Source organism: Haliotis asinina, chromosome 1 (assembly GCF_037392515.1).
Source record: "Haliotis asinina isolate JCU_RB_2024 chromosome 1, JCU_Hal_asi_v2, whole genome shotgun sequence".
NCBI lineage: Eukaryota > Metazoa > Mollusca > Gastropoda > Lepetellida > Haliotidae > Haliotis > Haliotis asinina.
In genome coordinates, this window is record NC_090280.1 from 67652979 (window position 1) to 67680300 (window position 27322).

General features: G+C 39.1%; 1 protein-coding gene across 1 annotated transcript in view; it reads left to right on the plus strand.

The window, feature by feature from the left end:
- The first annotated feature begins 2162 nt into the window (after positions 1–2162).
- The window catches only part of LOC137282202 (Na(+)/citrate cotransporter-like), a 111425-nt gene continuing 86265 nt past the window's right edge, over positions 2163–27322 (plus strand). Inside the window, exon 1 of the mRNA XM_067813936.1 lies at positions 2163–2514. Within this exon, the coding sequence (XP_067670037.1) occupies positions 2407–2514 (108 nt within the window). The 5' untranslated portion in view covers positions 2163–2406. The remainder of the gene's footprint in view (positions 2515–27322) is intronic.

A 27322-nucleotide genomic window follows, 5' to 3' on the forward strand; every position in this document is an offset into this window, starting at 1 on the left:
TTGAATTTTGAGACATGTTTACATTTCTAAATAATTTTGTTGATGTTCTGATCCTTGGCCATACAGTTTCCAAGTGACATTGTTGGCTTCAAGTTTCCAAACTGTAGACTGCTAGGCAGTAGGGGAACTTGACTGGACCACATTAGGTGATGACAACATGGAGAAAGGAGAGAGTTTAACACGAGGGCCAATAAATATGCCTGTCACTTATACTGTTAACTGATAGTTGTATGATGTGACTTCTAATTGGTAATGACCCCAGCACATGTAGCCCCAATGCAGATGTTCTTAGTCTCTGAATCCCTGGTCTTCCTGGGACTCCTTTTCAGTTAAATCAGTCAGTTATATCAACATTATATATATTCAGAGACTCCGTCTTAATTTAGAGAATTGGCATCTGATGGATGAAAACAGTAACTTATCTATGCTATGTTCTTGTCTCTATTTTGTTACTGAGACACAGATAATATTTTAATGAGTGGTCCTGTTCTCGTTAAAGTACCACCGTCCATACCTTTATTCTTTCTTTGAAGCCCAAGTAAACGCAATACGGGGAACTCTAACGCTTGCCTTACCTTCATGACGAATATAAAACTGCTAGCGTTGGCCCACGCTGAGCTTTGGCCCGAGAAATACAAAACCACCCGACAAGCCGTGACTCGCTTGATTGCAGGTCCACCGGTGTCGTTCATCTGGCTATCCCTTGCTCCGGTTTCTCCGCTTGCCACGCCTGAGAAGTGATGCATTGTGTGGCTGACACTCCACAACCATCATTCGTATAGTATTGCGAATTAACATGTCTCAACAGGACAACCTTCATGTGGACATGCATACGTAACCAAGTCTGATAAGATTAGCATGCACAACTCTTTTATAACGTGACCTGCCTAATTGTATACTGGCGCGCAAAAATACATCCCATTTTAGCAAAACTTCCCCGCATACAGTAGAACTCCACGTAGATTGCAAAACATACTTTTTCACCCTACACACAAAGGAAAGGAAAAGCTTATCTCTGGAAGAGCGAGAGAGAAACATAGGTATGGGGAGACATATAGCTATACTGCAAGTACCTCGGCCTGCGCAAAACACACGGTGTATGCGTTTGGTTGGCGTTGCCGGTTGACAGGCCTTATCCAACCCACACCGACAGGATGCCTACCTGCTGTGTGAATGAGAGAGTAGAGAGTATTGTCCACTGCTTGGAACTGCTTTGACTCTCAGACATGGACAAATCCGGTGGCGCTGAGAAAGGATTGTTCAACTTTGGCAGCGACGTAAACAACTCCTCACGAAGAAATTCTGCACGACTGATGGCCGAGCATGTGATTATCACCGCAGAAATCATGTTTGTGGTGGTTCATTAATGGTGTGGGTATGTTACTAGCGTTATTGCAAACTTGACCTTGGAACGATCACAAGAACATCACTGACATCCTAGACAGGGTTATTGTACATTTCGATGACCATCCTCTCAACACAAAGCCATTCAGCCTTCAAGGACGACAATTCTTGGCCACATCATTGTTGATTTCTTACGTCAAACAGGCGGTAGCAACTTTGGTTTGTGGTAACATATTTAAGTGAATGTAATGAATAAAACTTTAATTATTGACGCGTTATAGCATTAATGAAAATGTTCATATTCTTGACCATATGTAAATGCTATGTGGCGTATTCGGCTCCAACCTTATTAAAGGCCTTGTAAATTTCGAAGTTGGTCAGTAGCACTATAAATAGTACATCACCTACTTTTGTTCTCGTCTTTCGGTTTTAACTTGTAACGTAAATACACTGCATACGTTGCTGAATAGAGCCGCCCTCACAACCAATCCCACCACCCGATCTTCTTGAATTGGTACTTTTTGTCACTATACATATGGGCAGTTCTTGAAAAGATTGCTGGACAATTTTGTAACGTCTAACAGTAATGTTTCTTATCCCGCTGATGACCCAGTCTCAAGTTTCAAGCATTCGCATTCAAATTCGTGACATTCTGTTACAAGCGTCGAGGCTATGGATTGAATGCTATGTACCCAGGATCAAATACATAGATAATGCTGGATCAACCTCGTTAATTGTCATGTCTTTATTGATGGTTCACATGACCCGCCATTAGTCTTCTATTGCTCTTCCACATTGTTGACTTACGCGTAAAAGGTAGTTCGAAGGTCAAATCACAACCCAGTGGATGCGATATGTGTTGCTGACTTCATAGCCAGCGTAAACCTCAATGTTGTTATAGTGATCTGACTGTATAGTGTCTTATCCAAGGATCACTCTGTCTAGGGGCTCAGTTGATCATGAACACCGGTAATAAATAGCGTCAATCTGTCCCACATTGTTCACTTCACCTACTTTGTAACCGCCGTCGAGCCACAGCGTCGGGCTGTATACGCTAGAATCATGGGGACGAGGGAGACCTGCAGGGTTTGCTTTGACAGTCGGACATTGTGGATGTCCTTGTTAGTGCCAGTCGTCTTGCTTCCACTCCCGATACTCAACCCAAGTGAGGTAAGATTTGTAGCTTCCCTTCAGTCACCACATGTCTCTCAAAATGCCGGGTCACAAAGACACCCCTACGACAGAAGAACATGAGATGTGGCTTGTGTGTGGCTGGAGGTGTAGGTGGTTAAAAACAAAACTGTTTATATGGACTGAATAATGTTTTCTCATTAAAATCATGTTAAGGCTATGAAGGTTAAACTTACTGGATACAGAAAACAAAATAGTATGCAATGCAGGATGCATATATTTGCATGTGTCGAAAATGTTTTTTTTTTCAATAATATATGTTGCCGGCCATGAATGTTTGTCTGTATTCCAATAACACTATCACCGATATCCCAAGGGTAAAGTTAGATCTGTTTTATGCTAAAACACCAAAGTATATGGGTTACTGCGTCGACAACAGGACGACTGTCTGTGTACTTCGCGTTTATTAAGTACGAATCGGCACCTGCAGTCCTACATTGTAGACTTTACAGCATTAACAGTTTTCTATAACTATATATGTGAATCTGGTACTGTGATTATGTGAATCATTAACCTTCCTGAGAATTATTATTTGTTTGGACCCCGCCACCTCCACCCCATCCCAAACCCCATTTGGCACACGTGGGAACCTACTTCAGTTTATCAGCGGATGTTAATGGTTAAGGATAATATTTTGTTTTCAACATCTCGGTAATCCCAGCTAGTATACATGCCCCTTTATGCACTCCGGTCCAATACATCAATTCATCAATTCTCTTGCTAATCGACTGTGTCCCTTGGCACCTTGATCCCCCTGAAATGTGAGTCTTTCCCAACATTTTCTGTAAGGCACTTTAAGTACGACGACCTTGTGACCTATGTGTATTCGTCCTTTGTACAGCGACATCTCGCAAACGAAAGTAGTGGTGTCAATCTTTTCAAATTGCATCACGCAGAGAAGCACTGAAGCGAACAGGAGTGACGTCATGTGAAGTGGGCTTTTCAAAGGTTTGCTAAAAGTAATACAAACAAAAAGCCCATAGTTACTAGTTGTAGTAAATGATTGATGACCAAAAGGATTTTTCATGACACAGCTTGTAACATCAGGCCTTCTGTTTTGTTAATTAATGAGTAATTCAAGTCAGTTAAGACAGCCTTTGGAATGAAAACAGTCAAGTCCAAAGTTTATATGCCTCTTTCAGAAGCCCCTGGAAGTAAGTTCAATATTTGATGGGTATTTAGAAGTGGAATGCTTACTAAAAGCAAGAATTATGGAAGTCATCTCCTTTATTGTGAACTAATTTTCACCTGACGAAGGAGCAAGCATATGCTCCGAAACGTCGTGTTATTCACAAACAGAAGTTGGCATCTATAAATCTTGAGTGAGTGAGCTTAGTTTTACGCCGCACTCAGCAATATTACAGCCATATGGCGGCGGTCTGTAAATAATCGAGTTTGAACCAGACAATCCAGTGATCAACAACATGAGCATCGATCTGCGCGATTTGGAACCGATGACATGTGTCAACAAAGTCAGCGAGCCTGACCACCCGATCCCGTTAGTCGCCTCTTACGACAAGCATAATCAGCTTTTATGGCAAGCATGGGTTGCTGAAGGCCTATTCTACCCGGGACCTTCACGGGTCTCCATAAATCTTGCTTTTCTTATTAAAAAAGTAAGTTATCTAGTTATCAGCTGAGCTGCAATTTTTTTCGGAATGTGGCGTTGTGATTATCCCTCTAATACATCTGAGTGTGGCATGTACAGGCGGTGAAAGTTGTATTGTACTGAATTTGGTTGATTGCATATTGTTTTGTGTTAAGCTGTCAGTTTTTATGTATGTGTGAATGAGGATCATTTGACACAAACAACTGTAACTCTATAACCTATGACTACTATGAAAATAATTGTATTTGATGTTATCTGTATATATTTATACCCATTTAAAGTATTATGTTTATGCAATAGTTAATATCCAAGATGTCAAATCCTCCACTTCATGTTGTACATTATGTTGCATGGAGCGGTGTTAACATAAGCAATAATGCTAGTTCGCCACTCCAAATTCACTTTCATAACTAAAAATATGTTTAAACCAATGAGGAACCTCGCATATTATGATATCGAAAACAGACTGAACTTAACAATATACCGTGATCTATATCGCTGATAATCCTTTAATTTGTGCAGATAAAATTATCAAAAATGAACGAATAATGCCATGCCTTTCTCAGAGTGAGGGAAAATGATTTATGTAGTAATTCTTATCAAATTAGATATTAATTTTATTCTTTCTTCGTCCAAACAGAATGCACTAATTACTAAATACGAATATTATTTTATATTATATTTGTGTGTGTGTGCGTGTGCATGCGCAAAATACTCATATATACGTGTAGACACGTAAGGATTTAAACTCACGTTGGTGACATGTATCTAACGTTCCACGTTCCGTGACGTCAGTGGTTTCAGCTCAATCCCTGCCCTTACGATCGTTAAAAAAATAAACGGCTATCGAAACGCACAGCATGCCAAGGCTAACGTCTGCAGAACGTCATGAAGCCATTTGGATGGTCCTTGAGGAATGTCTAAACAACAGGTGACTGCACATTTTCACTGCCACCGGAACACCATTTCTGCACTGGTGAGACGCTACCAGAACACAAATGACGTCATCGATCGGCCGCGTTCTCGGCGTCCTCGTGTAAGAACGCCAAGACAGGACAGATGGATAAGGGTGCCCCATCTTCACCACAGGTTTCAAACTGCAGTGATGACTGTCCAGACCATCCTAGGACTTCGCCGTATTCGCCCCGACACAGTTCGACGTTTACTTTATCACTCTATCAGACCATGACATCTCGCCATACGGCCTATCCTGACACAGCGTCTTCGACAAGCTCGGCGAATGTGGTGCCGAAATCATGTCCGCAGACCCTTGTTTTGGGTAGAGAATTTTTTACAGATGAGTCCAGGTTTATCATTTTCAAAAGTGATGGACGTCAACGTGCCTATAGACGCGGGGATCAACGTTATGCACAGGCCTTTATCTTGGAGATCCTGGGTGGTGGTGGTTCCGTGATGATTTACGGTGGAATAACAGCAAACCAAAAAACTCCTTTGGTGATTGTTCATGGCAACGTAACTGGTGTGGGCTACGGGGATCAGATTCTTCGATCTGTGACAAATCCTTTTCTGAAACGTCACGGCACTTGCTTAACATTCCAACAGGACAATGCTCGCCTGCATACGGCTCGGATTGCTATGGATTTCTTGCAACACCACAACGTTGACTTACTTTCTTTGGCCTGTAAATTTACCGGATCTCTCACTATAGCGCATGTTTGGGACGAGATGGATCGACGTCTATGCCGTCTTCCTCATCCGCCAGATACCGTTCTTGACCATGCCACAGAACTTGAGAGAATCTGGCGTGACATCCCACAAGCCTTCTTTGCACGTCTGATAGGCTATATGCGTCGTTGATGCACTGCTGTTCTCAATGCCGATGGTGGACGTACCCCTTATTGAGTTTGCGACATGGTCGTTTGACCCCTGTCCCGCTTGTGGACTCGTGACGTCATTTTGATTGAAATTCTCCCGACTTGTTATGGTCTCATGATCCCTCCATAAAAGTTTTCACTGGGATAATATTTTGACAAGGCACAGTTTCTTTATGTGGCTAGTATGTATTATCCAACTTGACAGGCATTAAATATCAGACCACTAGAAGACCGAAAATAATTTCTCACTACAAAATAAACAATAACAGTAACATTTTCCATGTTATCATATGAGCTTCCAAACATTGGGTGAGTTCATATTTAACGTCACATCGGCAATATTGCACAGCCAAATGGTGACGAGAACGATTAATTATAAAAATACAAATGAATCCTTAACGCATACATTGTAAAAACCTGTCAGGAAAGTCCAAACATTGCATGAAATAAATGCTGTGTGATGAAATGGATCATAGAACATTATAATGGCATACATTATGCTTTAATGACTCATGTAATAGTAAAAATATGTATACTGGACAAAAATAGATAAGGATATTTGCAAATTTTGAATAATGATCTATTTATGCACTGACACACTGATAAATTATCAATCATAAAAACACCAGTATCCCTAAATTATTTTGTCCAGTATTTAATCACTGTGTTAGTTAACCCATGAAGAAACACGTCAAACTGATGCAGATAGATGCTTATCTAAAACGTAACAGATCATCATTTCTAAGTACCTGAATTAACATTACTCGAGTTTGGAATGGGATGTTTGTTAGGTAGCAGTTTACCAAAAGTAGAACTTGAATCAACTTCATCAGATTGGTTATATGCTGTCAGGTGGCACTTTCCATTAGAAGTGATCCACACCTCTTGCGTTTGATACTTTTAACATCTCCTGCTATACCATACACTCCCTTTGAAATCGCAAATGGATTCAATTTAATAGTTTTCTTGTACGGAGATTCTAGAAACAGAAATCTCGGTCTACCAGCAAGTGCCCCCCTCGTACAAAATAGCGAAAGGGGACAAGAAAATGACGATCGTTTGTTAAACAACTTTTTTATTTTGGTGTCCCAAATTATGAGGCACATCATCAGAGTTGGTCTGTCGATTTCATGTGGCTGTGTAAAATTTGGTTTTGTTGCAATTATTAGATTTTGTGTTAGTGAGCAATTCATCGGTCTCAAATGGAATCAAACGGACTGTAATGCACTTTTGATTCGCGATTGTACTCTTATGATCTCTGACTTCCTCAGATTCCTGGGGTTGGAGAACCCCCCCTTAGCCATCTGGTTTTTGCTTTCAACCAGTGGTGAATCACAGGGGCCATACTCTGGCTCTTCCGAACGATGTTGTCGCTAAAATTAGCAAGTCAGGAATCAGGAAACATGATCAGCTCCTCGATCATCATTAGCCAGACGGGCCAACCCGAGCAAAGGTCCACTAGCAGTTTGCTAGAGGGCAGGCAGTTTTTACGAACACTGTCACTGACCCTTGTGTTGACAAAATACCTGGCTGTATTGTCTTCATTGGTAAGCCCACTGACAAGATTTCCTGATGACTGAAAGTCAATAGATGCATTTAAGCACACACATATTATGCTCAAAATCCACATTACTATTCAATATTTCTTTCTGAAAATCTCCACAAACATTTCAAACCCTCTTAAGTCATTTTGAGCCAGATTTTCTGCGTTCCAGATAGAGAAATACATGACTAAAATCTCAGTATTGGGAGAGTTGTGTTTTCAATCAGCCTGCCAGCGCAACTGCTCCTCATTGTGAGTTATCCCTGCCAAAACAATGACCGAAATCCCCGTCAAACAGGTCATGTCTGGCAACAATTGCACCTGTGATTCGCTGTCCTTTGCGACCTTAAATCTTCTGCTTTCATCTGTGAAGACCATTGACGTTGATTCCAGCGATCCTTGATGTCTGTGCCATCTCAAAGGCGCCTGTTGTGGCACCCATTACCTTGAAATCTCTGCTACAGTCTACCAATAGCACTATGAGTCACAGAACAAGAACAATGTCATTAGAACGGCCTCCTGACGTTGAATATGGGTAAGTGAGTGAGTTAATATTTAACGTCACATCGGCAATATTTCAGCCTTATCGTGACGAGAACATTTAACACTGAAGTGGAATACATGTATATCATAAAAACCTGTCAACGAAGGACAGTAAAACTAACTAGAATAGCACTAGAATAGAGTAGAATGTAAAACTAGTGATTATGCCTAAAACAATGTATCTATAGACGACAGTACAATATAAAACTGAGCTATAGGTCACCATACTACGGACCATGGGGACTTACAGTACATTTGCTTCCTGCATGGACCCTAGCTGGATTTACACCATCCCTTCAGCTGTTAGCAATTTAGACAAATCTAGCCATAACGTACAATAACACTTATTCTACAATTAAAAACCTGGAAAACTTAAATTTACTTCAAATGTTTTGGGACTTAAGTACCCTCTCAGGAGGACAATTATTTTACAGTACAGTACAGTACAACCCCATTTGAGGGTACAGCCACTAACGATTTGAGTTACTAATTTAATCTTCCAATTATGAAATATTTATCTATTTACAATTCATTTAACAAATCTAATTCTTTTAAAAATGAAATAATTAAACGAGGACTAACATTGCTAAAAAGATCCTTCTTAGTTCGTGAATTTAAATACTGATCCCTTGTGATGGAATACTCAACACAGTCAAGCAGGATATGCTTGACTGATTCGTTCATCACAAGGGATACACAACGGAGGATGGTCACCTTTAAGTAAATATTTATGTGTGTATCTTGTGTGGCCAATACGACATCGTCGTAAAATAACCTCTTCAAATCTGGACTGACAACCCAATTAGGTGTAACCAGTATACTGATTTATTTCATGTAATTTATTTATACCTACCTGTGTGTCCCTGCATCAGATCACGGATGTAAGATCTAATGCTAGCTTTGTAATCAGAGTATGGAATAAGAAGTGGTGTCACAGATTTGTTGAGTGCTGCCTTGGCAGCAAAGATCGGCCATCATACCACAAATGCCTACGTGGCTGGGTAACCAACAAAAGACGATGTCGTATTGGCCAGTAGCAAGATCATTATACAGTTCAATAATTTCTATTAAAAGTGGATGTTTACATGATAAAGTTTTAATCGCCTGCAGACAAGAAAGAGAGTCTGAATAGATTATGTATTGTTTATATTTAGGTTGTCTTTGAATATATGTAAGAGCCGTTATTATGGCGTTAGCTTCCGCTGTGAAAATAGAGCTGCTATCCGGTGGTCCAGAAGATATTGTTCTGGATCCAATGACCATGGCACAAGATACTGCGCCACCGTCTTTGGATCCGTCTGTGAATAAGGATTTGTAATTGTTATATATTTTTTTTTTAATTGATGATATTCTTGTTTATATTGTAAGTCATTAGTTTCTGACTTTTTAATGAAGTTAATGTTAGGTGGCCTAACCAATTGCCAAGGAGGAGAAGAAAGAAGACGGGAGGGAGCTATGTTTTCCAGCTCAATGCCGGCCGAAGAAAGAAATGGTTTAATTCTGTGCCCTAGAGGTGGAACAAGAGAAGACGTCTTGTCGTACAAATCCTCATACAGTGGATTGAACACACAGTTATAGGCAGGGTTAGATTCATTAGAGTATAATTTAGTAATGTATTGTAAGGATAATTTTATACAAGGTTGTGTGAGAGATGGTTCATCGGCCTCAACGTAAAGGCTGTCAATAGGTGAAGTTCGGAAAGACCCAAGGCAAAGTCTTAAGCCTTGGTGGTGGACAGAATCAAAATGTTTAAGGTTGCTTTTGCAGTTTCCAGCATATACGATGGAGCTATAATCAAGTTTTGATACATGGTTTGGGTAATTGATTTGAACGGACCAGTGATCGATATAGGTGTAAGAGGGTCGCTTAATCCCCTCCCACTTTGAGTTAGATACAACTTTCAACAAGTCATGAGCCTTCAGGCATTTAGTTTTAAGGGACTTAATATGAGGCAGAAATGTTAAATGGGAGTCAAAGATTAGGCCCAAGAATTTGGCCTCCTTTACAACTTTGATGTGAGTGCCATCTAGGGATAGTTCTGGGTCCTTATGTGGCTTATATTTTCTGCAAAAATGTATACGATTAGTTTTGGATTTAGAAAATCTAAAGCCGTATTCAAGACACCATTTATTTATTTTGTTTAAACACAGCTGCAGCTGCCCTTCAATAGTATGCATAGTTTTACCACCACAAGAAATATTAAAATCATCCACAAACAACGATCCATCAATTGAATCGTTTAAAACTTTTGATAAACTATTTATCTTTATACTGAAAAGGGTGACAGACAAAATACTCCCTTGTAGAACACCCTGATCCTGATTGTAATGATCAGCCAGGGTAGAAACCACTCTGACTTGAAATTGTCTGTTATTTAAAAAGCTGGCTATGAATTCAGGCAAACGACCTCGCAAGCCGAAGTCATGCAAATCTCTTAAAGTGCCATATTTCCAGGTTGTGTCATATGCTTTTTATAAAAGAGATGAAAAGAAGATAGATACAGCGTGTTTTTTTAGTGCGTTTTTAACAAATCATTCCAGGCGCACTAGGTGATCGACAGTACTTCTGTATATCTGTTATGAGGTTTTTAGTTTCCATGTACCAAACAAGCCGATTATTTATCATGCGTTCCATGGTCTTGGAAACACAGCTAGTTAATGAAATCGGAGGATAATTGGATGGATCGGTATGATCACGTCCAGGTTTAGGTATTGGTACTACTATAGCATCTCGCCATGAAGAAGGAAATTTCGAAGGACGTCCAAATATCATCAAAAATATGTAAGAGAGTCTCTAAACAGGATTCTGGTAAGTGCTATCAGCTCCTGTAGCAGTATCGTGAACTTGATCAAGAGCAGTATAGAGCTCATGAATAGGAAATGCTTCATTATGATCTTCTCCATTATTTGAGTTGAAATTAATAGGTTTCCTTTCTTGTTTTTGATATTGCTGGAATTTAGGCACATAATTCGAAGAAGAAGAATGTTTAGCGAGAGGTTCAGCAAGTTTATTAGCAATATCTGATTTATCGGGAAGTAATTGATCTCTATGTTTAAGATGATGGACACTAGATTTAGTACCTTTACCTTTAATTTTCTGGATCATGTTCCAAACCTTGGACATGGGTGTCCGAGAGTTTATTTTGGATACATAAATTTGCCAAGATTGGCGTTTGTTCTGTTTAAAGGTACGCCGTGCTACAGCATCGAAAATTTTAAATGTATTTAAATTATGCACCATGGGATGGTGACAGAAATAGTGTTCTGATTTTTTCCTTGCCTTCCTAGCCTGTTTGCGCTCATTGTTGAACCATGGTTTACGAATATGTGGAACTGCAGAGGACTTTGGTATACATTCACCCGCTATAGATTTCAGTTCCTCCGCAAAACATTTGATAGCGTCAGGAACATCAATAAAATATTCAGGTTGAAGCTTGGCAGCACACAGCGTTTCACACAAAGGCCAGTTAGCCTTTTTGAAATTCCATCTTGATGATTGAGACACATCAGATGGGGTTAGAGATTTTAATATAATAGGAAAATGGTCACTTCCACAGAGGTCATTGTGAACTGACCATTCAAATTCATGTTGTAAGTTGGAGTCAGTTAGTGATAGATCAAGAGCTGTATATGTTCCTGTGCCAGGATGTAAATATGTATTTGTACCATCATTATATATACATAAATTAATATTCGAAATGAAATCCTCCAGAACCTGACATTTTGTGTATGTGGTCACACCACCCCCAAAGTGGGTTGTGCCCATTTAAATCACCCATAAGGATACATGGTTTGGGAAATTGATCATAGAGAGTTTGTAGATCACCCTGCATAAGAGTTGATGAAGGTGGAATGTACAATGAACACAAAGTAAGCGTAACGTTCAAAGTAATTCGCACAGCAACTGCTTGAAGATTACTTTTGAGTGTCACATGGCTATACATAGCATCATGCCTTACAAGGATTGACGACCCTCCTGTGCCTCTATCGCCTGATGGAGAAAAATAATGAGATGCATTATAGTGACGTAGATTCAAAGTATCCATCTGTTTAAAATACGTTTCTTGCAAGCAGAATGCTGCAGTTTTATTGTCTTGGACTAACAGACGTAGTTCATGCAGATGAGGGCGACAAGCTATGTGCCCTAATTTGGATGTTTTCGGACACATCCATGTCCTCTAAAGATCCATTAATTAGAAAAAGCAGAATGTGCCCCAGAGCAGTTGACGCATTTTTAATAGTATTATTGCAGTCCTCGGTAATATGAGTTTTCTCACTACAATGAGTGCATGTTACCGAGTTAGTACAGGTAGTGGACACCGTGCTCGTACCTTTGGCATCGCAGTGGATTGGGAACATAAGTATCAACACTGATATTACAATATCCTGCTCTTACTGATCTGTGAATACTTTTAGAAGAGAAGTGGAAGAGTTATATGTAGGTTTTGTTTCTGAGTTTATCCGAGTTGTAAATTTTTAACGAAAGTCACCCCTTGATCTTTCATTTCTGATACCATGTCAAGTTCAGTCTATCAGCGAACAATTGATCTCGATCTCTAACAATCCATTTGCTCATGGTCAGAGTCCTGTATGGAGTAACTGAATCCTGAACTCCAACAAACAGCTCAGTTGACAACAGGTTGGTTGATTGCTGTTTCCTGCTAAATTCTACAAGTAGGGAACCCGAACGCAGTCGTCTGACATTTCATACCTCACCTGCAGTACCATTTATACCTTTTGATACCGCAAATGGGTTTAATTTGATAGGTGACTTGTCAAGAGTCTCAATCACTAGAAATCGTGGCCAGTATTCAACGGTCGGATTAGACGTATTTCATCATCATGATTGTCAAGCTGACGCTTGTTTCTTTTAATGGGGGTTGTGTAAGCCATATTTAGTTTAATATGATTCATCATCTGAGCTCCCCACCCACCACGGAGTATCACAAGGACAATGCTAAAAACAAGTGGGCCTCTGGCTTGCACAGCACCAAGGATACTCATATGATATACTCCAGCGGAAGAATTATAAATAACTAATCCACCGCCTTCTGGGCATAAGACTCTAGGCAAAGTTCAAGTATACTCGGACCTCGTTGTATCGCGGCATTCATGGTATCGCGGTATTTCCGGTTTTCCGCTCGAGACACGCCTCCTAGCGGTCATTTGCATATGTAAATGGGCAGTCAGACGTCAGTCGCTTGTTTACATTTTGGAAAACAAGCACGATGTATCAAATCTTCGTAAGTATTATTCTGGAGAAATGTTAAGTCTGGAACCTTTTGGAATGTGTTTCAACCCCATCCATGAAATACTTGCAATAATATTTACGTGTCGTTTATTAACCTTCCCACTTGATGCACTCGCCTGCATCTTATTGATGCCATATAAGGTAACGGAAGTGACGTTAGGAGCTATATTAATCTGCCGGTGGATGCCAAAAGTTGTAATATAAATAAGGAAAGAAAATGTAAAATGATTCCTGATCAATGAAAACGAATTTGCACACTCAAACAAAATAGCCATTAAGAAAGAATTATATAGTACTCTTGTACACATAATTATTTATTCATATTCTCTCATTATTTAACATCATATATTGCATTGAAATATAGTTGAAATCATGTATATAATCAAACAATAGATCTATATTAAATATAGAAGAACATTACAATGAAAATTAAATAATTTTAAGATATTACATTTTCTTAAATATTCTTTTCTCTTTTTTATTCAAATATTTTAAAAAAAGAAATCATTTTTGAAATAATTATTTCAATTTAAAAAGTAATACTTTTTCAGGATTTTCGGAAAGCTAAGAGACAACTCAATTTCCTGCTAAGGCAAGACGACAGTATGATCCTGTTAGTTTGCACCAAGCATTTGCTGCCACCCAGACTGGGATGTCAGTTTATCGTGCTGCGCGCCAGTATGGTGTTCCAGAGTTAACTCTCCGGGACAGGACAAGGGGTAATGTTGCAGTTGGTGCACAGCCGGGTGGAGATACCCTTCTCTCCCATGAAGAGGAGAAACAGTAGGTTGAACATGTTAAATACATGTCTTCTATAGGCTATGCGCACACCAAACTTAATGTACAATATCTTGCTGCAGACTTCGCTGCAGACAAACCTTTGAGTGACAGCTGGAGTGACAACGTCACCAAGGTCTTATACAGTAACCATCATTGGAGTAAGTAATGCTGCAGGAAATTACATTCCCCCCTATTATGTATTTCCTGGGAAGAGATGGAATGATGACTTGCTAAAAGGTGCTCCATCAGGTTCCTCTGGTTCCATGTCAGTGAGTGGTTGGTCCAACACAAATGTATTTCAGGACTATCTGACCAAACACTTCATAAAGTATGCTGGTATTTCGACAGATCCGTCAGGACCCAAGACTCTTCTTCTCTTTGACGGCCATAGATCACATGTTTCTTTGACGCTTGTGGAATGGGCGAACATGCACAACATAATTTTATTCGTGCTGCCACCTCACACAAGCCACATCACATAACCACTGGATGTTGCTGTATTTGGACCCTTTAAGTGTATGTATAACAGAGAATGCCAACTCTTTCTTCAACAGAATCCAGGAATGAAGATCACAAAGTATGAAGTTGCCAAGCTCACAGCTAAACCATACTTGAAAGCCCTCTCTCCAGAAAACCTAACTTCAGCATTCAGAAAATCTGGCGTCTTTCCCTCCCTGCAATCATGCATATCCTGAGATGTTGGTCTCACCGGCTAATATCTATACTGCTGTACAAGATCAGAATCAGAATAAGGAAAATGAAGTGCAGGCATCAGCTAGCATTCCACCATCATCTTCACAGGCATCAGCTAGCATTCCACCATCATCTTCACCGCCATCAGCAAGCATTCCACCATCATCTTCACAGGCATCAGCTACTAGTCCATCATCATTTTCACAGAGAGCACACAAGTTCTTTGAGGAGAGGAAAATCACTTCAGTGACCGCCAAACCGAAAAAGAAGAGATTTGTACCACCATATCTTGGAGGAAACCTGCTCAAACAGAAAAATGTAAACATCATGAAATCAACAAAAAAACAACACTCAAAAGAAAGAATTTGTTCCTCCGTTAAAGAAAAACAAACCTTCAATAGCAGTACCAAACACTTCTGCTTCCAGTCCACAGCCTGGTCCATCGGCATACCATGTAGATGATTCGGACAACAGCAATTCTTCCCATGCATCTGATGATGACTATGAAAATTGTTGTGTTTGTGGCAAGAACAGTCCTCCAGCCATGAAGTCCCTCCCCTACCTTGTCATAGTGAAGTGGGCTCAGTGTGACAAGTGTCAGCACTGGACCCATTTGTCATTTTGCACTGACATCACTTGTGTGAGGCGCCACAGTGAATTTCTCTGTCCACATTGTGAATAAATTCTCTGAATGACTGTGAAACTAATTTGATTGAACATTTGTGCATTCTATTTTTGGAAGCGTGATGATTTCCCGGGATAATGTTTCATTATGGACACAGTTTTGTGCAACTTGGATAGCCAAAAAAATCCTCAACCGAAACACTATCAAAGTTAAAATAATATTTTCTTCACATATGTACTGATTAAATGTCATGTTAATCGGATTTCATGATGAAATAGGCCGTATGTGTTCCAAATTCTGTTGACGATTACGGATATGCTAAGTACCGCGATACTACGAGGTCGCAGGCTACATATAATCATATTTCAAAATCCAAATCATTGCACTGTAATAATAAGTCAAAGTCCGAAAATCAAACAATTTCAAATCAGATTTGTGCATTGACATATATACAGCCCATGCACAGGGCTTGGCATGACCACCCGATTGGTTGACCCGGGCCCATTCAACCACCCATCTAGGTGAAGTAAGGGTCGAATGGGTGTGTTGAGCAAGGGGAACGCGGTTACAGGCTCCCAGTGCCATCAACCCCCAGACCGTCCTCCACCGACAGAGGGCCGCAACCCACGGCAAACGGATTGGTGGACCAAATATGCCCCCGGGTCCACAACGGGGTTTTTGGCCATCTCTTGTCGTTAACCAGCAAACACCACGAGGAGGTGGCTCGCCACGGATGCCCGTTGAGTATGGGTTTCAATCATGCACAACTGAAGTGTCAATAGAAACATCACCTTCGATGCCGCGCAGAATCACGACGAATTATTGCACGATTTGAACAAATCGATTAAACTAGTTTGTAAATCTTCGTTACTTCAAAACAATGTCAGTAAGTTTTGTTTCCTGTTTTGCATCTTATCTTAAATACTATATTTTATTTAACTCTGTGCAAAAAATTGAAACTAGAAGAACATTGTCTTCTAAAGTAACTTTCAACTCCTCGCTTATGTGGTTCACTGCCAAATAATTGTCATACATTCTTGGTTTAAATGCAAATATCACCGAATAAATAACAATAGATTGGTCAATTAAAAAACAGGTGGACCAAATATGTTAGCTGTAAACATTGTCTAAAAACGGAACCGATGCATATCATCCACTCAGTTGCTCGTAAGGAGAATACACCCGTTTCTATATTGCGGCAATTGTTCTTTCAACTGTCATGCATTTAATAGTGATGTAAAATTGGAAATGAAAAAGTATTAAAAAGTCGACAATTTAAGAATGTCTGTGTCAGATACGAACATGTTGTCAGCAATTGCTGAAAATCCAAATACACGTACTTTCCATTCTGTTGTCCATAAGACAATTATTTCAATTACCAATCAGCCCCTTATATTAGACTATTTGACCATGTGTGTTGTGCAGAAGAGGTCAAAATTATCCTTCAATCGGATTTGAAACGTTTGTCAACATCATAGTGCAAATGAGGCTGAAATATATTAGTCATACTCACCAAATTTTCTCAGACTAAATATATCACCTCACATTTCTGCTTTGAATTTCCAGGCACCCGTGGCGAGCCACCTCCTCGGGGTGGGTGCTGGGTAACGCCAAGAGCTCGCCAACACCCCCGTTGTGGACCCGGGGGGATATTTGGTCCACCAACCCGTTTGCCGTGGGTTGTGGCCCTGTGACCGCGTTCCCTTTGCTCAACACACCCCTTCGACCCTTACTTCACCTAGACGGATGGTTGAATGGGCCCGGTTCAATCAATCGGCTGGTCACGCCAAGCTCTGAGTGTTACATTTTGTAATGTAAAAATTTGAACATTTTATCCTTGTAAGTCTTGGCAAATTTTTGGACCCTCATAATTTCAAATATACACTTTCATGTTTTTGCCTAGAGTCCTATGCCCAGAAGGCGGTGGCTCATGGGCCAATCTGGTGGAATGATTAAACTTTAATTTTTCTGCTGGAGTATATCATCCGGGTATCCTTGGTGCTGCAAGCTGGAGATCCGTTTGTTTTTTGCATTGTCCTTGTGATACTCCGTGGTGGGTGGGGAGCTCGGATGATGAACCAATCAATACTAACCATGGAATACCAAACCCCTACCAAAAAGACAAAACGTCCACTTGACATTGATCTTGATGATACTGAACACAGATCTACTAAAGCATTTGACTACTGGCCACGCTTTATCGTAATTGAGACGCTGGATAAGACGCCACTGAAATTGAATCCTTTTGCGGTATCCAAGGGAATACAAGGAATTGCGGGTGAAGTCAAAAACATCAGACGCTTGCGTTCAGGTGCTTTACTTGTTGAATGTAGTAAGCGGCAGCAAGCCACGAACCTGATGGCGATTGACTCGTTTGTGAACATTCCTGTGTTGGTCTCAGCACACAGAACTTTGAACACCAGTAAAGGAATAGTGCGAGACCGTGATCACTTGTTTGGTGATATGACAGAATTTGATATCGTGTCAGAGATGAAGGATCAAGGAGTCACTTTTGTTAAGCGATTCAAAACTCGTAGAAAAAATGAAACCCTTGAGACAAACACATACCTGTTTTCCTTTTCGTGTCCAATTGCTCCAAAATCAATAAAGTCTGGCTACTGTAACATCAATGTGGATACTTACATTCCTAATCCTTTAAGATGCTTTAAATGCCAAAGATACGGCCATGGTGTCAATACATGTAAATCATCTGTTACATGTGCTCACTGTAGCGAAAAAACTCACACGACGGAAGACTGCAACAGCACTTTAAAAAAATGTACTAATTCACTCATCCTTCTCAGCAAATGGAAATCAACAAAATAAAATTTACACAAGACATTAGTTTTGCTGAAACCAAAAAACAAGTGCAAAAGTCTGAAACTTATGCTTCCGTATCTCGATCAACGTCTGATACAGCCAAAATAACCAAAATGTCAATGAGCTGTCAAACCAACTGGACATGGATAAATGCTGATTCCCCTCAGATTCTGTCACCTGAAATATCCACTTAGACTGCGGAAGTACTTCCAGACTCATCCCGTATTCAGGATGCATCTATATCTAAGACACCTAAATCCCACTTACAAGCTAAATCTGATTCTCATACAATTGTGAAAGACATTGCAAAACACCCGGTGAAATCAGGAAATGTATCTTCATCACAAACATCTCAAAGTGGCAGAGCCTCGAAAGGTTCAACAAACAAAATCCAGCTGTTTAGCAAATTTGGATCTTTGGAGGACATGGATGTGTCCGAAAATATCCCCCACAGGGCACATACCTTGTCGCCCTCTAGAAAGGCAAGGGGTAGACCCCCAATCAATCCCCCCCAAAAGATAATTTATTCCAATAACATTGTACAGTGGAACTGCAGAGGACTGAGGACTAATTTACATGAATTACAGCTAATAGTCCAAGACTTTACACCTTCAGCGTTATGTCTCCAAGAGACATATTTAAAACGAACAGATACATTTGACCTTCGTCATTTTAATACATATCATTGTTATTCACCTCCGGGTGATACAGCCACTGGTGGATCATCCATTCTAGTCAAACAAAACGTTATTCAAAACCCTGTTCCTCTTATTACTAATATGCAGGCTGTTGCAGTGAGAATTACTTTACATGTAGCGTTTACGCTATGCTCTCTCTATATTTCACCGTATTCAACGTTTTCCAAAACTTATCATCAAGATCTATATGACCAACTCCCGAAGCCCTGTATTATAATGGGAGATTTAAATGGACACAACCCACTCTGGAGTAGTGTAAATACAAACACTAAAGGTAAGTTGTTGGAGGACTTTTGTTCTGACAATGATTTATGTATTTATAATGATGGTTCCAACACATATTTACACCCTGGTACAGGGACCTATTCTGCTCTTGATTTGTCACTTACAAATTCAGAACTACTGAATGAATTCGAATGGTTAGTCCACGATGACCTCTGTGGAAGTGACCATTTTCCTACTATACTAAAATCTGTAACTCCATCTGATGTTCCTCCATCATCAAGGCGGAATTTTAAAAAGGCTAACTGGGCTTTATATGAAACACTGTGAGCTGACAAACTTAAGCCTGAACGTTTTATTGACGTTCCTGATGCTATTAAATGCTTTTCTGATCACCTGAACTCCATAGCTGATGAGTGTATACCAAATTCCTCTGTAGTTCCACACATAAGAAAACCATGGTTCAACGATGACTGCAAACAAGCTAGGAAGGCAAGGAAAAAGGCAGAACATTATTTCCGTCGCCATCCCATGGTGCATAATTTAACTAAATTTAAAATTTAAAATGCTAAAGCGCGGCGTACTTTTAAACAGAACAAACGCCAATCTTGGCAAAATTATGTATCCAAAATAAATTCTCGGACACCCATGTCCAAGGTATGGAACATGGTCCAGAAAATTAAAGGTAAGGGTACTAAATCTACTGTCCATCATCTTAAACATGGAGATCAATTGCTTACTGATAAATCAGATATTGCTAATAAACTGAGTGAAACCCTTGCTAAATACTCTTCTTCTTCTAATTATGTACCTAAATTCCAGCAGTATCAAAAACAACAAGAAAAGAAAATTATTAATTTCAATTCTGATAATAAGGGAGAGTATAATGTAACATTTTCTATTCATGAACTCCATACTGCTCTTGATCAAGCTCATGACACTGCTACAGGAGCTGATAACATACATTATCAACTCCTGAAGCACTTACCAGAATCCTGTTTAGAGAGGCTCTTATATATTTTTGATGATATTTGGACTTCAGGTATATTTCCGTCTTCATGGCATGACGCCATAGTAGTACCAATACCTAAACCTGGACGTGATCATACGAATTCATCCAATTATCGTCCGATTTCGTTAACTAGCTGTGTTTGCAAGACCATAGAACGCATGATAAATAATCGACTTGGAAACAAATAACCTTATAACTGATATACAGTGTGGTTTCCGCAAAAACAGAAGTACTGTCGATCATTTAGTGCGTTTAGAATCATTTGTTAAAAACGCACTAATTAATAAACAACATACTGTGTCTATCTTTTTTATCTAGAAAAAGCATATGACACAGCCTAGAAATATGGTATTTTAAGTGACTTACATGACTTCGGCTTGCGAGGTCGTTTACCTCAATTTATAGCCAACTTTTTAAATGGCAGACAGTTTCAAGTTCGAGTGGGTTCTACCCTGTCTGATCATTACAATCAGGATCAGGGTGTTCCACAAGGCAGTATTCTGTCTGTCACACTTTTTAGCATCAAGATGAATAGCTTATCAAAAGTTTTAAACGATTCAATTGATGGATCGTTATTTGTGGATGATTTTAATATTTCTTGTCGTGGGGAAAATATGCATACTATTGAACGGCAACTGCAGCTTTGTTTAAACAAAATAAATAAATGGTGTCTTGAAAACGGCTTTAAATTTTCTAAATCCAAAACTAATTGTATACATTTTTGCAGAAAATATAAGCCACATAAGGACCCAGAACTATCTTTAGATGGCACTCACATCAAAGTTGTAAAGGAGGCCAAGTTCTTGGGCCTAATCTTTGACTCCCATTTAACATTTCTGCCTCATATTAAGTCCCTTAAAACTAAATGCCTGAAGGCTCATGACTTGTTGAAAGTTGTTTCCAACTCAAAGTGGGGAGGGGATCAAGCAACCCTCTTACACCTATACCGATCACTGGTCCGTTCGAAACTCGATTATGGCTCCATCGTATATGGTGGAGCCTGCAAAAGCAACCTTAAACTTCTTGATTCTGTCCACCATCAAGATCTAAGACTTTGTCTTGGGTCTTTCAGAACTTCAACCTATTGATAGTCTCTACGTTGAGGCCGATGAACCATCTCTTACTCAACGTCGTATAAATTGTCTTTACAATACATTACTAAACTATATTCTAACGAATCTAACCCGGCCTATAACTGTGTGTTCAATCCGCTTTTATGAGGATTTGTATAACAAAAAGTCTTCTCTTGTTCCACCTCATGGGCACAGAATTAAACCATTTATTTCTTCTGCCTTCATTGAGCTGGACAGTATATCGCCTTCCCGTCTTCTTTCACCTCCTCCTTGGCAATTGGTTAGGCCACACATTGACCTAACATTAACTATATTTAAAAAATCAGAAACAAATGACTTACAATATAAACAAGAATATCATGAATTAAAACATCAATATAGCAATTACAAACCCTTATTTACAGATGGATCCAAGGACGGTGGCGCAGTGGCTTGTGCCACTGTCATTGGATCCAGAACAATATCTTCTAGATTACCAGATAATAGTTCTATTTCCACAGCAGAAGCTAACGCCATATTAACAGCTCTTAAATATATCCAAACACACCCGAAATGTAAACATTATATAATCTATTCAGACTCTCTTTCTTGCCTTCAGGCTATTAAAAATATTTCTTGTAAACATCCACTTTTAATTGAAATTATTGAATTGTATAATAATATTGCCACTGGCCAATACGACATCGTCTTTTGTTGGTTACCCAGCCACGTGGGCATTTCTGATAATGCAATGGCCGATCTTGCTGCCAAGGCAGCACTCAACAAATCTGTGACACCACTTCTTATTCCCTACACTGATTATAAAGCTAACATTAGATCTTATATCCGTGATCTGATGCAGAAGAAGTGGGACACCCAAGTGGGTATCAATAAATTACATGAGATAAAACCTTACATTGGTTATACCCACTTGGGTTGTCAGTCCAGATTTGAAGAGGTTATTTTACGACGATGTCGTATTGGACACACTAGATATACTCATTCATACCTGTTAAAAGGTGAGGATCCTCAATTTTGTATCCCTTGTGATCAGAGAGTCACGGTCAAGCATATTCTGCTCGACTGTGTTGAATTCTCCATCACAAGGGATATGTATTTTACAGTTAAAACAATGAAGGATCTTTTTACCAGCGTCAGTTTTCATTTAATTATTGTTTTTTTAAACGAAATTGGTTTTTCGATTGAATTGTGAGCAATATGTTTCTGTAAAAAGACGTAATTTAATAATTGGTAGCTTGGATTCGTAACTAGAATTGTTAGTGGCTGTACCCTCAAAGGGGGTTGAAGTATTGTAAAATTATTGTCCTCCTGAGAGGGTACGTAAGTCCAAAAACATTCATAGTAAATTTAAGTCTACCAGGCTTTTAATCATCGTAGTATTCTTGTTGTTTTAATTTGGGCTAGCATATTGTACACTCGCCAGCACCTGAAGGGATGGTGTAAATCCAACTAGGGTCCATGCAGGAAGCAAAGGTACTGTACGTCCCCATGGTCCCTAGTATGGTGATCTACCTTCTGTTGTTGGCGATCTATAGCCTGTTTTTATATTTTATTGTCTAACAATTGATATTAGTTTTAACTTTCCATGCTAGTTTTAATTCAAATTGTGATACGGTAGTTGTTTTACTGTCCTTTGTCGACAGGTTTTATAACACACACATATTCGTTTTCAGTGTTTTGTTCCCGTCACGATATGGCTTAAACATTGCCGATGTGACGTTAAATATTAACTCACTCACTCACTTTGAATTTCCACACATTCGAGGATTTGTTCTTGTTTTTGTACGCGTGCATTCATACGTTTTGTTGTGTTCTAATCATTTTCACCATTACACTGGATAATAGTAACCCCAGAACCATGCCTTCCTTTACTTAAATCATGCCTCATATATGCCTCAAAGTTGTCTTATAAATCATATACAATTTTATATCATTTTGCCGTTGAACAACATTATCAATCATACATGAGTGCGATAATACAATGCTACTCGTGGCAATAAGCATAATACTGTATGTAGTAGTATGGACACTGCTGTTAATGCAGATATTAATTTCATGTATATACTAGTATTTGTCACGTATTGGCACGGCTCATAAAAATACATGTCTGTCATGGTACTAATGGCGTGCTTATTACTCGTTATACTCCAAGGACAAATGTAGAGAAACCATCAAAATCAGGAAAAACGATACCCCAAGCCTTATTACCTACACTGCATAGCTGGTGTGTGTAGGATACCAGTGCCTGTCACACTCCATTAGACAATGTGGTTTATGTATGTTAAGCAGATGGTCAGTGCACAGGCTGAGCTCTACTGTAAGTTGGGAGGGGAAGAGAGGAGCAGCATGTCTCTCTAGTTATGGGAAATATTCACAAAACTTTAATTACAAACACTGTTTAATAAACGTTTAATCATATCATATACATGTTCTTTCCAAAACATGAATTGTTTTGACGTAAGCGACATGTTTCTTTCATATTTACATACTTAGCTCATACTAAGAACAAACATATTCTCATTCAATGTACAAACAGTAGCAACATATACGCAGTACAAACATACGAAGAACGCAATAAGGCCGGGCGGGACAACGACATCATTTAAAGAAAGTCTATATTAAATTATATAACGATTGTGTTTAATCTTATTCAACTAAGATAATTCTGGTAGCGAAACAAAAATATCAGATCAGTTGATCACGCTAAGTGCTTATTACTTGGAATAAACATGAAACTACCACTCACGCAGCAGCATCATTACTTATACTCTGCCAGAAATTTCTGCAGAAATGCACTTTCAGATCCAATTTGTGAGCTTATTAACACGTGAACACACTGGCAAATGAACATTTCGTGTACATCTCCAGATCTTTCCAATGATATAAAATATGTCTTTGTAGCTTGCTTCCTTCGGTGTGTCAAGTTAGGACTCCCTGGCCATTCCTAAGTTATCCCGCCCGGCCTTCAATAAACAATGCCATTTGGTGTATGAAAGGGTCTGAAAAATTGTTGGGTTATGATAAACGTAATATGTACATGTATATTGTTGGCAACATGCTGAAAAAGCTCAGTCATAAAAGCAAAGATAAGCAGAATATGCAAATAAGAGGAGAACATGAAATATAGGCTTATGAAATCAGTATTTTTCATAGTCCAGATTAACATAAACATGTAATACTTTACCAGCAGGATAACTGATGCCATACTTAAACATATGCATCCTTATCAACTCAAGTTGGTTCATCTCAATACAAGTTGGCAGAAAAGGGAATAGACTGATGGGTTCTTGAAGTGAAAAACGTCACTATTCAGTATCGGCTTTGGATTGTCTTTGATACTGCAAGATGATTTCGTAAATGTTCAAATAATCATGTGTGGGTATTCATAAATTCTAAGTTAACATTTTATACACACACAAAAGAATTTCATATGTATGAAAACTACTTATCTTCGGAAAATGTTTATGCTTGTCACATTGCTCTTTTCAAATTCCATTGGCCAAATCATAATCTAAAGATTAAGTTGGTAGAAAATATAATATAATACCAGAAGATAGAGGATCATGCCCATTCTGTGCAATAGCCATGCAAGAACTGGAGTTTCATTTTTTGACAGAGTCAGTTATACTCAGATCTGAGGAAAGCAATTATGCAATGGTAAAAATCGATTAAGATCTGTAAAAGTGGTCATTCTTATGCTGTAATCTGCCTTGCAAAGTATGTCTTCTTAGGATTTAAAAACAAGCCATGTTTTCTTCATATAATATTAATTTACTATTATAACTCCCGAATAAACCATAAGCACAATCAAGTAACCACGTACACAACTTATGGTCTCATACAAACACATTTAATCAATACACATCACTCATGTATGAAAGCAGATTCAACACATTAAGAGTACTTAAGCACAGCCATTTCACTGGTACAGGGTTTTGGTCTAAAGTGAGTTAGTATGCCTTTTTTGCAATATTCTACCAATATCATGACAAATGGCACACAAAATGGTCTTCACACATTTTTCTCATAGGTTGAATCAAACCCGTGTCTATCTACAAGTGGACACTTTAAACATCAGGCTAGGTCTAAAGTATGTGAGACGTAAATCTAAAGCAACAAATAGGATGTCAAACCACGCTTCACAGAAGTCATCTTTGAGTCCACAAACTGTTTCATACACTGTGAAACGATTCTACAGCACTACATCACTTACTAGCGCTCATACTAGCAACATACTGGGTAGCTTATGTTTGACTTGAAATAATTACTTAACAGCCACATTGGTTTAAATAACTGCTGCGACATTGATGCACCCCAGCTGTTCTGACTAAAAGCTTGTCTCGTGAACGTACCTTTGTCTGTTAGAATTTAGCTTCCAGGCCTAGGTATCAGCTTCAGGAATCAGCTCAATATCAGAAAGGTCTTCACTGATATGCTTCACAGGAATGAATGTTCGTTTTCTTCTGAAAAAGGAAATAAGTATTAGTTTCACATGAATTAATATCAGTAAGCATTAAACAAACAGTGTGGTTTCCGTAAAAACAGAAGTACTATAAATCATTTTATGCATTAGGAGTTAAGAATGCCATAATTAATAAACAACACGCAGTGTCAATCTTTTTTGATTTATAAAGGGCGTATGACACATTGTGTGGCACAATGCCACATGTGACATATATTTACATATACATAGTTGCTTTTCAGTTGTGTTTGTTTTTGTTTCTTTAAATATCCTTTGAAATTACATAACTACGCACATCATTTACTGCAATGACATGCAGTCATTATGGTTAAAGCTAATATGGAATGACATTAAGTATTAAATATTGCAATGAATTTAATGGGTAGTGTAAGTCGAGACTATTCTCACCTTGGAGTAGATACAAGGAGTCTTTTCCTTGCTTGCTTGTCAGGTGTTTCAGAACATGAGCGTTTGTTTCTTTGTTTCCTTGCATCTCTCATCACCCGTTCCATTTCCCGCTCACTCTTCCCAAGTAGCTTTTCTACTTCTTCCAAGTGGACATCGGGACCAAGGTTGTATTCAATAGCCCCCTCTTTGTGCTTTGTAAGGCATCCACTTTCAATGAAGTCAGGAAGATCAGCCTCATGATTCCAAACTGTCATCAGGTACTGGATTTGACAGCTGCACAATTTTCTGTAGTGCTGTTTTGGGTGGCATCCACGGGTTTGGATTTCGGAAATCCTTTCGAGGCATTTTGACTGAAAGCTGTCTGACATCTTCAAAACTGAGCTTGTCTGCATTAAGAGTTGGTGGGCGATATATGTTCTTAATTAGTTGTACATAAAGGCATTCATCAATATGCATCTGTATTCATCCTCATCCTCAGAGCATTCACATCCTTCAAGAAGGCATTCACTGTCAATGTCTGAAGTTAGGTTTGTCAGCTTTAACTGTTTTACATTTCGTGCAAGGAAACTACTCATTAGCCTCTTACCAGTACTTGTCTGCAACACAGCTGGCTTTGACAGTTTGTGTTGACTAATAATGTCATTTTCAAGTTTTAAATGACTAATTCCAGATTTCATCTTCCTCTGTCTATTTGCCCTCGTAGCAGCCTTGAAGTCATCAAGTATAAATCTGTACTTCTCTTCACAAAGTATCAGTCGTTTCAAGTGTGGCAGTTGTTTTTGCAAAGGTTTGATCAGACCATTTTCAATATGCAACAAATACTGATGCCCGGATGTAGCTGTTGTCTTGAACTTGATGCCGGCATATTCCACTGTTGCAACAGAAATAGTTCTTGCTACTTCCATTGGCATTGTTTTGAAGTTTTACCATGTAAGACTTTTTCCTGTCAATATTGCTTAAATGGTATCTTCAGATGATGGCACACATTGTTGAAGTGCTGTTAGAAGGCCCTTGTGTATACCGGATGCCTTCTGAACACAAGCTTTACTGCAGTCAGACTTGACTACAGCTTGACAAGTGTTCATTTCTGAACTCCAATAATCAACAATATTTGAGTGTCTTCTGTCATGCTGCTGTCGTTTCATGTCTCGTTTCTGTTTTTCCGTCATGTGCAGTGAAGCTTTCTTGCAGCTTGTCCTCTTGATTGTTACACA